General features: G+C 43.3%; 1 protein-coding gene and 1 long non-coding RNA gene across 4 annotated transcripts in view; one reads left to right on the top strand and one right to left on the bottom strand.

The window, feature by feature from the left end:
* Nucleotides 1–12,950, top strand: part of LOC143695767 (uncharacterized) — a 151,668-nt gene that overhangs the window by 88,417 nt on the left and 50,301 nt on the right. The gene's annotated exons all lie outside the window — the stretch shown is intronic.
* On the bottom strand, nt 6,493–12,209 carry LOC129130956 (keratin, type I cytoskeletal 19-like). The gene is made up of 10 exons (XM_077190785.1): nt 11,622–12,209; nt 11,450–11,532; nt 10,678–10,834; nt 9,944–10,105; nt 9,543–9,668; nt 8,613–8,839; nt 8,269–8,315; nt 7,933–8,193; nt 7,377–7,478; nt 6,493–6,518 (listed from the first exon to the last, which is right to left on the bottom strand). The coding sequence occupies exons 1-10, from the start codon at nt 12,207–12,209 to the stop codon at nt 6,493–6,495; spliced, it is 1,779 nt and encodes a 592-aa protein (XP_077046900.1).

The following is a 12,950-nucleotide window of genomic DNA, read 5'->3' as shown; positions in this document are numbered from 1 at the left end:
TTCTGGAATAGGTACTTCCACTGCTAAGGTTCTGTAGCTGCTATTGCTAAAGATTGTTGTTTGTTCTCTTTTGTTCTTTCCAACTTTGTGCATTTCAGATTTTCTACACAGCTGATGTTCCATTTCTCACCATACGTGGTAGTGCAAGAGTTTTATTAATAGGATTGTGTGACTTGTCTGTGACGATTGTACTTGTGTATCCCTGCCAGCACTTAGAGAACATCTTATTTAATATGAACAGGCTATTTCAAACAATGCACAGGGATTCTTGTTTAAAAATCAAAATCCCTTCTTTGTGAAGAAAGCGCTAGGGCAGCTCACAACCAGCCAAGTCCTGGAATTCAAAAAGAAAAATAATACTGAACTCTTTTCATCAAAGCACTGTTGATCTAAAATGAATGAAGATCAAGGAGGTGTTAATTGTATTATAAAGTCAATTGTATCCCAATTAGAAGCTGTTTTATTTCAGACAATGATTTAAAAACTAGTGTGTGGGAAGACTTTTTATCATTTAATATAAAGCAGCTCACTCTATTGTTAATGTGTCATATATTGTAGGTGATAAAGTAATTATATCTACTGTTCTTAAAGCAAAGATCCTTGAGATTAAAATAGCATCCTGAGAGAAAAGCTGAAAGACTTTTTACACAAACCAGTAGAAATCAGACTGTTGAGACATAAAAGAAACAACCCCACACTTCATTGTTGCCCAGAAGCTGACCCTGGATGGAAGGATTTCCATCCTCACTAGGTAGGTTGGATGCCAAAGCTGAGTGTCTGCAGGCAGATGTGCAAATAACAGCACAACACTAGCATTTGTGTCTTGCCACAGATGGACCCAAACTGTCCCCATTTTGCCCAGGAGAACGTGCACAGTTTCCCAGTGACAGTTCTGTTCTGTCTGAAAGGTCTTCATCGCCTGCCCTCCTCTCTGTGGGGTCATGGAGCCTTTAATGACCCTAGGGAGTTATGAGATGTAACAATCTCCCTAAACCTCAGGAGCAGAGGGCTCTCCCAAGGAACTGCCATTTGTGCTCTGCTCTCCTTCTCCCAGGCAAGACCTCTTGGAGATCACGATGCAGCACAGTCCAGCAAAGGCTGCCTTGGTGGGATGTTGATTGTAAATTCAGGATTGTTTAACATTTCCTGACCACATCCTTTGTCCTGCCATCTCTGTGCCAGCATTGCTCTATTGCTGCTTATGCAATTGCTTTCAAAACCTCCTGATTTTATCTTGCTATTTGATCTCTCAATGGCTGAAGGATGATGAAAGATTCCGAGCACATTGGTGATAGAATAATTTCTCCTGATTCTCAGTTGTAGGCTGGTAGTGACACCTCAGCAGCATAAACAGTTTCTGGGCTTTAGCACAGTCTGTTATTGGTGCAGAAAGAGGGAGTTTGCTACAGGCAAAATGGTTTTTCTTTTTTTGTGCTCTTTTGCCTCTGGGTCTGGGTAATGCTGCTTTGCTCAGTGGGACCCTTTGTCACAAACTCTGCTGTGGTGAGTAAAATTGATTATCATGGTCAAATTCCCATCAGTGATTCCAGGGATATTCCTTAGACATGCTTTTCACAGCCAAGATAGAAGATCTGTGGGTTTGTTAGTGATAGCAAATGCCAAATTCCCCATAATGTTTAAAGAAGGAGTAAAAAAATTGCCAAAATTATATCTTAATCTGTTTATTTATCTTCTGACAACCCACATTATTTCCTATTTTATTTATTGGTATCTTTTTCCATATGTAACTATTCACAGCAGGGATTTGTACATACAGATGATTTCTTCTGATAAGGGCAAGTTTTGTTTCAGGCTTGGAAAATACTTTAAAAAATAACAACAATGAAAGGAAAGAAATATTCAAACCACTAAGGGTGGACAACTTCCACTCACCTTGAGATTTCATTTTAGCTTTGTGTCGTTACCACTCTTTGTATATAAATCACAGATTTTGAGTATAGATCTAAGGTAACTTAGAATATAGGATGTTCCTGTTTTGTCTTTAGCATTGCTGCTATTTCATTTTTGTTTGTAGTTCCACCTTGGTGGGGAACACCTTGGTTTACAGGAACCCTGCTGGCCATGAGGCTGGGCTATATTCCTGTGTATTCCTGGAGCTGAGAACTGTCCTTGGCATGTTTGGTTTCTGTCACAGTCACTGTGTGTCTCTCTGGAGCAGGACACTGAAGTGCCTGAAAAATACAGGTGAACTATGAATACTTCATCCTCCTGTAAAGTTGCACACACTGAATTCCCTCCTGGCTGTTTTTTTTTTGTTTGTTTGTTTGTTTTTTTTTTTTTTTGTTATTAATTATTTGACTGTGCAAATACTTGTAAAGCAAAGAAGATCTGTTCTGTGGACAGAATGAATTTTTCATTTCTGAGCTCATTAGAAGAGCCTTTAAAGATTTTTGTTCTCTGATGCTTTTCACTAATATGTTATATGGATGATGTAAATTTATGGAATTATCCAAAATTGAACCATCAGGTTTAGGACCATCTCTCATCTCTTTCCCCTGTGTGATGCACAGTGGAACGTTCCCAGTGTGCAGCCTCTGCTCAGGCTCAGCCCAGCCATATTCCTTCACTCTCACTCTGTTATTGTTCTCCTTTTAGTCAGGTCTCTGTGATCCATATCAAAGTGACTTCCAGTCACCAGAGTGATGACAAACCCTGGGAGCAGCCCATGCTGCAGAGCTGGGACCCTCCAGCCCAGGCTGGAGCTGCTGCGTTCCAAACAGACCTGGAGAAAATGTGTTCTCCCTTTTATACCTGTGTGCTGAAAAATGGAGACATTTCCCCTTAATTCAATGTCATTCTTCTGCCTCAGGCAACTACCAGAGTTTCTTTTCATCTATTTAATGACCTCTTCCCATCATTCTTACCAGAAATTTTTATAAGAAGAGAGGGTCTGTTTTCACCTCAGAGACGGCGCTCACTCCTCATTCCTGCTTCAGCTCAGAATGTTCTAGTGAAATCACTAGATTGTCATTCCTGAAGAAATTTAATTTAGACCCAGCAAAGCAAACAAGAACCCCTAAGGCAGCAGTGGGCTTGTTTGGGAAGTTTAAAACTTCCAGCACTCTCCCAGCACATCCTTTTGTGCAGGATAACCTGGACCCTCCATGCAAGGAGGCTGATGGGAAGAACAGCTGTTCCTCAGATCCTAAAATTGCACATGTGGGCTTTGCCATGTAGCTGTGAGAGCTGTGGGTCAGGGGGTGTGTGCCCCACAGCTGGGGACACTTTGCAGGCTGCTAATTCCCTCCTGTCAGCTCTCAGTGTTTCTAGCAGTTTCTGAGCCACAATCAGCGTGGTCCCACTGTCGTTTCCCCAGTCCCCTACAGGGTGAAGGCAATTAGACTGGAATAATTCCTTTTGCTGGTACCAAAACAGAACAGCTGGAGGGCATGGTCAGAACACCTGCTGAGGTTCCTGCCTCTCTCTGAGGTTCAGGTACCTCAGTCCATTTGGGCTGTGCAGCCTCAGAGCCCCTCAGAGCTGTGGGCACCCACACCTGGCTGGCTCTGCTCAGTGCACATGGAGGGTGGCCCTGCTGTGGCACTTTCTGCTCATGCTGGGTGGGGAAGGAGGACATCCATGGCATCTGCTGTCCTTGCAGCATAGCAAGGGAGGAAGGTCCTGCTGGGCTGAGCTCTGCAGAGGATTTGCACACTCAGGGACAGCCCAGGTGGGCTCTGCCTTCCCCCACAGCCCTGTGCCACGATGCACATGCTGTACTCATTCTGCAGCCCATGAAGATGGCCTGGGGAGCATTTGGCAACTAACAGGGCTGACAATGAATGCTCAACAAAAGAGACATCAGCACAATATACACACAGGCAATTTGGAAATGACATCTGTGCTTTCAAATGGACACATGGATTGCTTGGGAGCTCTGAAGCCAAACACAGGAGTGTGTGCACATTGCTTTTTGCCTGAGGTTGCTCTGAAGGTCTTGTCCCAACACGTACCACAATTATCTTCTCAGAGCACTAATAGGAGCACCAGATAAGTATCCGAATTGCAACACTTTGTGCTCATAAAATTAAAGCTTATTATGCTGATTAATGACTAATGAGATCCATGCAAATAAAAAGTGCAAAGTTCTCCTCACTCCTCAGTATTGCTGCTGCCCCACTTTGAGCCTGCCCTAAGCTTTGACACCTGACACTACAATGTTTGTATTTTTTACTCCTGCTTTGCAATGGTTTGAGTTTTCTAGCTCTGTTCCTCTATGTAAACCTGTTTTCTCAGTAAGCAAGTGCCAGTGATAACCCAGGTGCAGATTTTGTAATCCAAAATGTAAAAAGGAAAGAATCTTAAAATTGGCTTTTTCTTCTGGGGTCTGGTAAGAAACCATCTCATTTTAGTCTCCTTTTTTGTCTGTAATTAGTGCTAAAGCCATGATTAAGTAGGGAGCTTTGTCAGTTTATTGGTGGTTTGTATTTATTTTGTCACATACCATAGTATGCAATAAACCATATTATGAAGCTGATTTACACTGTAGAAGATGCAAACTCATTAAATGTAAAAACATTATAGAAACATCTTGTTAAGAAAGCCACAGATTTTAGATAAGGAAAAGACAGTACAATCAATGCTGAGTAGCAAAAGTAGTAGTAGTACTATATTATTTATCCTTATGGCTCAGAAATTGTTACTGATTATAACATATCAAAGTAGGCATTTAAATCAGCAGCAGAAGTGCACTGAGTATTGCAACATGCTGCACCCTGGTGCGTGTCTGTGCTCAGCACTGGGCTCTCAGCCCCTGAGCTGCCTCACTGCCCTTCCCACGCTCCAAATCCCAGTTTCTGCTTTGCTCCCCCAGGGGTCAGTTCAGGAGAATTTCTTCTGCAGGGGTAAATGCAGAGATGCCTGATAACCAGCAGTAAAATACTGCAAGTAAGTTCTGTTTTTGGAAAGAAAGACAGGAGCAAGAGGTGTCAGTGGTACCACAGTGGCAGAGAGCAGTGAAGTCCAGCATGGACAGGCTGCTCCTCTGAGTAAATCATATCCAAGCACCCCAACAGCCTCCTGGGTGTCACTGTGAAGCCAGAGATCTGTAAATCACCATGGGACAGCCAGGAAGCAGGCCCTGAGCAGCAACATTTTTGAGGTTAACTTGGCAGGCTCCTAGGGGAGGTATGAGAAGCAGGGCTCCAGGATTGGGAATATTCCTTAATTTGGGTTGTAAATTGAGTACCCTGAACAGACAGGTCTGAGAAGCAGCTGTCACCACCTGCCAGAGGTGGAAAACAAGCAGAGCAATTGGACAAAGTAGGCTCAGGGGACAGGTAGCAAAACAGAGACAAGTGTGATGTGATGCTGCAAGGAGTTAAAAATGAAGAAGGCGATTTTGCAACAGCTGGGAGTTGGGGGTATCCTGACAAACAATCCCCACCATCACTGTGGTGTCAGGCCAGGTGCATCAGCACATGCTTGTGTGTGCAGGAGTCCTTCATGCAGGGTTCCTCCAGCCCCCAGAGGGACACTGGTCAGGAAAAAAAAATTCGATTTTTTTTTTTTGTTTTCCAATAGTAATTCATGGCTGAGAGCCCAGCATAAGGCAACGCTGTGAATCACTGGCACAGATGTGCCTGGAACTCAGGAGTTTGGGATTCCTGTTCCCACGGTCTCCCACTCAGTCTGGGTTTCCCAACATTCTCCCATGAGCGATGCCTTCCTCAGAGGGAAAAAACAAACCTCATGGTTGTAAAATGGAGAGAGAAAGACACATAGAGTGATGGTTCTGTTTGGGCTTAAGCAGGTGAGGGGAGAGGTGTGCAGGAGAAAGGATGTATCTGTGAGCAGGTGTTGTGTAAAATACAACATAATATACAAATATCCATCGTATACTAATAACCCTCTGGGTTATTTTCAAGTGAAATTCCCAACAGAGCTCATATTTTCAAGAGGTTTATAGGGAATAATCAGTTCCTTAAACCCACCCTCTTGTCCCTGATAGAAGTCAACAGCAGAAGGGTTTTGACTGAGTTTTCCCTCAACAGAGCATTGTTCCTGGCAGTGCAGACTGCAAAGTTTTGCCCAGTGAGTCTGAAGTGGTGAATATGTCACTGAAAACTTTGGGTCTTATGGATAATCTGATTCCACAGGTATTCCACAGGTAGATCTTGATCTTTATAACTGATTCAGACAAAAATCTCTGCTAAAGAAACTTGAACTAGACACAGATTTCTGGTTGCATCAGAGAGAAGCAAAGATTTATTGGTATTTATTCCACAGGAGCACCAATCACAGTAGAGATTACCTCAGGTAACAGTGATTTGGAGCAGAAACACAGATGGAAGAAGCAGACAGGACATGCAGAGAGCTCTGAAGAGCCCCTGGAGTGAGCAGAGTGGAGTGAGTTGGACAAGTGTTCACTCCTGCTCAGGGCAGGGGACGTTCAGCCTTGCTCAGTAGAGTCTTGCTTGGTCCAAAGGCCTCACTGGGAGCTTGTGCAGTGGAAGATGCTGGTCTTGCTCATCACTCCTCAACCTTTCTAAAACTCCCTGTTGAAAGATGGAGGGAAGCAAGAATTTTTTTTTAAAGAATTCAGCATTTTTAACCTTATGTTAATTTTTAAGTATCACCCTTGCAGTTCTCAGTGCACCAGGGTTGCTCCCAGCCTTCTGGAAAGGTCCAGATAGTGCCAGACCTGAGTTTGTACAGTGTGTGTGCAGATTTAGCAATTAACTACCTGGATCTGCTTCTGTTCTGAGCCATGGCAGTGCAAATCACTTTAATTTAGTGTGGCTGCAGCACTACAAACCAAATACAGGTGAACTTAGAACCTGCATTTGTGTGTGTGTATGGATATTTACAGTAGATTTGTAGAAATTAAAGAGAGATGGCACATAATATCCTTTAATCTTGCCTACCAAGCATTAATATATGTTGGAGTGTTGCAGGGCAGAGGGGATGTTTGATAAGAGAAATAAATTTTTGTGGAGGAGTTTGCAAAGCCTGTGTAGGAATTTTTTTAAAACTACAGCTCATCTACACCAAATTTTACCAAATAATCTTCCTCATGACACAAAATCCTCCTGAAATCACTGCCTTGTTTTCAGCATCAGAAGTGTCTGTGCAGTGTTCCTGCTGTTTGCACTGATGGCTTCAGGCCCTTTGGGTGAGAGCCAGCTCTCATGTCATGACTGACTGTCAGTCTGCAATGGAAACTGTGTCTGGCACAGAGCCTGACTGAACCTGGTCATTATAAGGAGTAAATGCAAACCTCAAACAGGACCATTTTCCATCTTTTCATAGAAAATCAAAAGTGGAATTGAATCTTTCTAAAAATTACATCTTTCTGCTCATTTTCACCACTTTCAGGCTTTTGTCTGAGGTGCTGCCTGGACCTGGACCCTTACCCCGTCTCATCTGTTTTATGGCTTCAGACACTTCCTCCATGGTTGCTCCTCTCTCCAATGTTTTATTTCCTTCCAGGCAGAGCTTCATGTTTTCAACACTTCCTGGAACCAGAGCCAGGAAGTCAGATATGGATCAGACCCTTTGGTCATTCTCCATCTTTTGCTGCTTCAGTATTTTGCAGCCAATGTCCCTTATATTTGAAATGTCTGGAGTATTCCAATTATTCTACCCTGCTTTAAACAACCTCTGCTTAATGCCAGTCACATTTCTAACTTCTTACTTTCCTAGTTCCTTGCATACTTTGGATTTGGCACCATTTTCCCTTTTCCCCCTCCATTTCCTCTTTTCACCCATCCTCTGACACAACTCTTCATGCCATCCTTTGTGCTGCTCATGTTGATTTGTCACTGTCTAAGAACAAATGTCAGAATGGCCTTAAAACAAGACTGGGGAAAAAATATCAAAAATATTTCCAGGAAGGAAGTTGTTCTATCCTTTCCTGCTATTCAGAGAGAATTGTGGATTGCAGGATGTGTTTTTAAATTCCATTTTTACCTGGGCTTTCACAAGAGTCGCCAGGCTGGGACTGGGAAGATGAAGAGCGGGAGAGGCAGGATTTACCCCCTCCTCCTCCTCCACTGCCACCTCCTCCACCTGAAGTTTTACCACAGGTTCCACCTCCTGAACTTCCTCCTCCACTCCCTCCTCCTCCGCTTTCAGAAGAGGAAGATCTTCCATAGGATCCTCCGGTTTTTCCTCCACTGCTTCTTCCACCTGAGGACCAACAGCTTCTTCCTCCACTACTTCCTCCATGACCTCCTCCTCCTGAAGATCCACTGCTTCCTCCATGACCTCCTCCTCCTCCTGAAGATCCACTGCTTCCTCCATGACCTCCTCCTCCTCCTGAAGATCCACCACCAGCTCCTCCCTGTGAAGTGCTGTAAGGAGGAAGGGGTGTGTTATTTCTTTCTTACCTTTCATTTTCCCAAATAATGGCATCTCCTGATGTGCCATCACTTCCTGATGGTACTTAGGGGAAGAAATGGCAAATTACAATTCTAAACACTTTTGTACAAGTACAGCTTTGCATGCTGCCAGCTAAGATTTAGATTCCATGTGAATTCTTGTGCTTGAAGTACATATGTTGATGATTAATCCCTTGCACCAGTTCCTACTACAAACATTACTCTTTCCCTGATGGCTTTGATAGAAAGTTAATTAATTGATGTCTGTACCTAATGCCCTGCTGCCCCTCCTGCAGCAGTGCCCTGTACTGCTGGATCTCCTGCTCCAGGCGGGTCTTGATGCCCAGGAGCATCTTGTACTCCTCGTTCTGGCTCTCCATCTCACAGCGGATGCTGGCCAGCTCCTCCTCCAGGGGCCCGATCATGCCCTGGATCTGCTGCAGCTGCATGTTGTAACGACGTTCTGTGTCATCCAGGTTGGACTGCAGAGAGTCTATCTGCAAAGGGAAAACAAAATGCAGGGCTTATGGCAATGGGGCAGGATTAGATCATTCTCATGCCCAACGTGAGAAAAGTCCCACATGGTGTCATATAGAATTTGCAGACAAGCCCAGTGAGGGGAGAGAAATGATGCATCTGACTCCATCTTATCAGAAGGCTCATTAATTATTGTATTTATTATATTTATTATATTACTCTACACTATATTTTATAATATATCATAGAATAATATAATAGATATAATAATATAATAGGATATGTCTATTATATTTTATAATAGAATATTTAGTATATTATTATCCGTTATATTACATTACATCTAAGCTGAATCTGCCAAGCAGAGAAAACTCATGGCTGTCAGTGACAGTCCTCACACACACACACACCTGGCCCTGACAGGCCAAGGAAACAAAACACCATCACTGTGGGTAAACAATCTCCATATGGCATGCTATTTTTGCACAAACACAGGCACAGCAAATGATAAGAATTGTTTTTCCTTTCTCTGATGTTCAGAGAATATGAAACCCAGAAATATTCTTGGGGAGAATTGTGCCTTGCTTTTCTCTGTGAAGAGAAATGTGGCTACAATGTCAGATGTGGCAAGGATGCTCACTGGCTGTCACAGCTGACATCCTGGCATTCCAGCAGCTCCTGAGTTCTTTGCTTACCAGGGGATGAGGAGCAGTTGTTACCTACCTGACTGATCTGCGACTGCAGCTCAATTTCCAGGCTCTGAAATTCACGTCTCAGCACAGAGATCTGTTGGTTGCTTGATTCTATTTCCTGGCTACTTGAGTGGACTTGTTGACTCACTTCTTCCATCTGAAAAATGAATGTAGGGAATTGCAGCTTCTGAGTTTTACTTACAATGCCAACATGGCAGTTTATCATGGGACCATCTGGAACACAACAATTTGCAGAAGGGCCACTGGTAGAATGGGGTGTTAAACTTGCTTGTGTGGCTCTGTCAGAGCAATTCAAGCCCACTTGTGATTTACTTCATTTTGACCAAAGGGACTCTACTGTTATTTTGTAAAACCAATGGATGTTGTGTCATTCCTTTACAAGAAGTTCTTACAAAAGCTGTCACCATTTACCTTGCTTTCATACCACTTCTCAACCTCTGCACGGTTTTTCTGAATTATAGCTTCATATTCTTGCCTCATCTCATTCAGTTTTTTCAGCAGATCCTCTCCTGGAGCAGTGTTTATCTGCACATTCACATCCCCATTGGACTGGGATTGCAGCAGTTTCATTTCCTGCAGAGAAAACCCAGGCCCAAGGACAATGAACACAAATGGAGCCTTTCACCAACACACATATACATATATATATATATATATATATATATATATATATATATATATATATATATATATATATATGACAGTAATTCCTACCTAACAATTCATAATTGTTCACTCTGTAGTGAGGGTACAATATGTTTGGAATCTTTTGTCCCCCCACTAGCTGTGGGTGCCTGGGAGCAGGAACTCCCATATATATATATATAGATAGATAGATATATAGATATATATATAGATATATATATATGTGTATATATATGTATATATATGTATATATATGTATATATATGTATATATATGTATGTATATATATATATGTATGTATTATATATGTATATGCATATATTTTATATATATATTTTCAGGGTTTGTGTTGCAGTTATTTAGCCTTGACTTTCCAGTCCTTGCTTGTTGAGGGGGCTGAGCTCAGGGGCACCCTGGAGCAGCCTGGCTGTGCCCCTTGGTCACTGTTGGATGTCAGCTTCCCACATCTCCAGCGTGCATTTCAAGGAGCAGGCTCTTACCTCCTCGTGGTTCTTCTTGAGGTCGATGATCTCCTCCTTCAGAGACTCAAACTGCATTTCCAGGTCGGACTTGGCCAGGGTCAGGTTGTCCAGCAGGGGCCTCAGGCTGTTGAGGTCGCCCTCCACGTTCTGCCGGAGCCCGCTCTCCATCTCGTACCTGTGCCAGGGGCAGGCACAGAGGTCAGCCCTGCTCCTGGCCCCTCAGCCCTCCCCCTAACTGACATTGTTTATGGAAAATTCACCTATTCCAGAGTCAGTGGCTGCTTTTGTGTCTACTTTGGAGCTTGCAGCATCTCTCAGCCATCAGAATTAGGAGATCATCAGCCAATACTTAACATTTAATTTATAATACTACTTAATAACATGAAGTTGTTATTCTTTATACTAAATAAATACAAAGTTTAATATTAATATCAAACTTTAGTATTAAAATGTATTCTGTGGTCTCTTTCATCCTCTCTTCTTACTGCAACTTTTTGCAGATTCCATCTAACTGTTTAACCTGACTTTCAGTGACAGAATATCCCAATTTTTATTTTCTTAAAAATAAAACTTTTTTTAACCTTTGGCTCTGCAGCCATAGGCAAAGACCACTCTAGGAATACTGAAAATTTTGAAGTTTCACAAATTATTTCAGTTGTGCTGCCATGGAAGCAGGAGAAAGCCAAGTCCCTGTGGATTGATATTTGTTTATGGAATGAATCTATGAAACTAAGTTCAGGAAAGCAGGAGGAAGGAAGTCAATGCCTGTAAAAGAGCAATATATATTTACTTTATTCTAAAGTCTTCTGCAGTCATCTTTGTGTTATCCAGGTCCAAAAGCACCTTGTGGGTTTCCACAGCTGCAGCCACAATCTAGAAGAGACACAAAATGTTAGGAAAACATTTCCTGTGAATCTCTCAGTCTGTCAGTGCTTCAACTTCTCTGGCAAAGAACATCCTACCTGCTTTTGAAGTTCTTCAATTTTTTCATAATAGTGGCTGTAGTCCTTTGGGCCAATAGGACCTTGCTTCTGGTACCACTCCCTGATTAACTGTTCAAGGTGAGCATTTTCCTTTTCCAGATTCCTGACTGTCTCCATGTAGGAAGCCAGGCGTTCATTAAGGCTCTGCATGGTCAGCTTCTCATCGTAGGAGAGAATTCCCACATTCCCTCCCTGAAAGCCACCACTGCCAAAGCTGCCCCCACTGAAAGCAGCCCCACCTCCAGCAAAGCCCCCAAAGCCACTCCCAGCCCTGAAGCCCGTTCCCATGCTGCTGTGGCCCATTCCCCCTCCATAGCAGGCACCCCCCAGTCTCCCTGCACAGCTGCTGCTGCTCATTCCTCCTGCATAGCTACTGCGCCTGCCATAGCCACTTCCTCCACCACAGCTGCTCCTGGAGCTTCCTCCACCAGAAAACCTGCCACCACCACTGGTGCTGGAGGTGACTGTCCTCGAGGAGGCCGAGGGATGGCAGCCGCCCCCTCCGCCCCCTCCACCGCTGCTCCCCCGCAGGCAGCTCTTCAGGGGCTGCTTGGAGCCACAGCTCATTGTGGCAGCAGCAAAAAACTCAGGTGAAAAGTCAAAGCTGGTCCTACAGTTGTTCTGGAATCATAGCTCCAAGTTCCAGCCAGCCTCCTCTGCATTTATACCTGAGACAGTGGGTGTCACCGTGGAAGGGAGTACCCGCTTTCCATGTGTGGTTGCAAGCCTTAATTTGCCAAAAGGAGATGCTTGGCAGTGACAGGAAGCTTAACCCTTCCTCTAAGTGTTTGTGACCATTTGTTTATTACCACAAAACATGTAATTTCTGTTGGGTGGCTCTGAATTAGGGAGATCTCTGTTGGGATCTAGTGCACGGGGTGACAGTCACCCGAAACAAACTCATCCCACTCACCTCGTCCTGGTCACAGCCCTCTCAGCACAACAGGACACTGCCACAGCACAGGACAGCAAGGAATGTTCCCATCTCTCTTCTAATCCTCAGATATTTGTCAAGGAATTCTGGCTGATTTTTTAATAGCTAACTGAGATTTTCATAGGTTTATCATTATCCTATGCTTGTATGCTACTTATTTGCAATCCTTTATTACCTTTGGAAAGCCCACTGCAGGATGCACGTTGTAGGTACACAGAACCACTGTGACTTATTTGTAATACCTCATAAAAACTCAGTGAATAATGGCAAATATCACATGGCAGCAATTATTTCAATCCCACCTCTATAATTGTGTTTTATAAATAACAAATTAATTATGAAAAATGGTATCATAACAACTGCAGAACTGCTCT

The sequence above is a fragment of the Agelaius phoeniceus genome, chromosome 26 (genome assembly GCF_051311805.1).
Source record: "Agelaius phoeniceus isolate bAgePho1 chromosome 26, bAgePho1.hap1, whole genome shotgun sequence".
NCBI lineage: Eukaryota > Metazoa > Chordata > Aves > Passeriformes > Icteridae > Agelaius > Agelaius phoeniceus.
The sequence above is the reverse complement of the archived record's forward strand: the minus strand, read 5'-3'. Positions and strand labels throughout refer to the sequence as shown.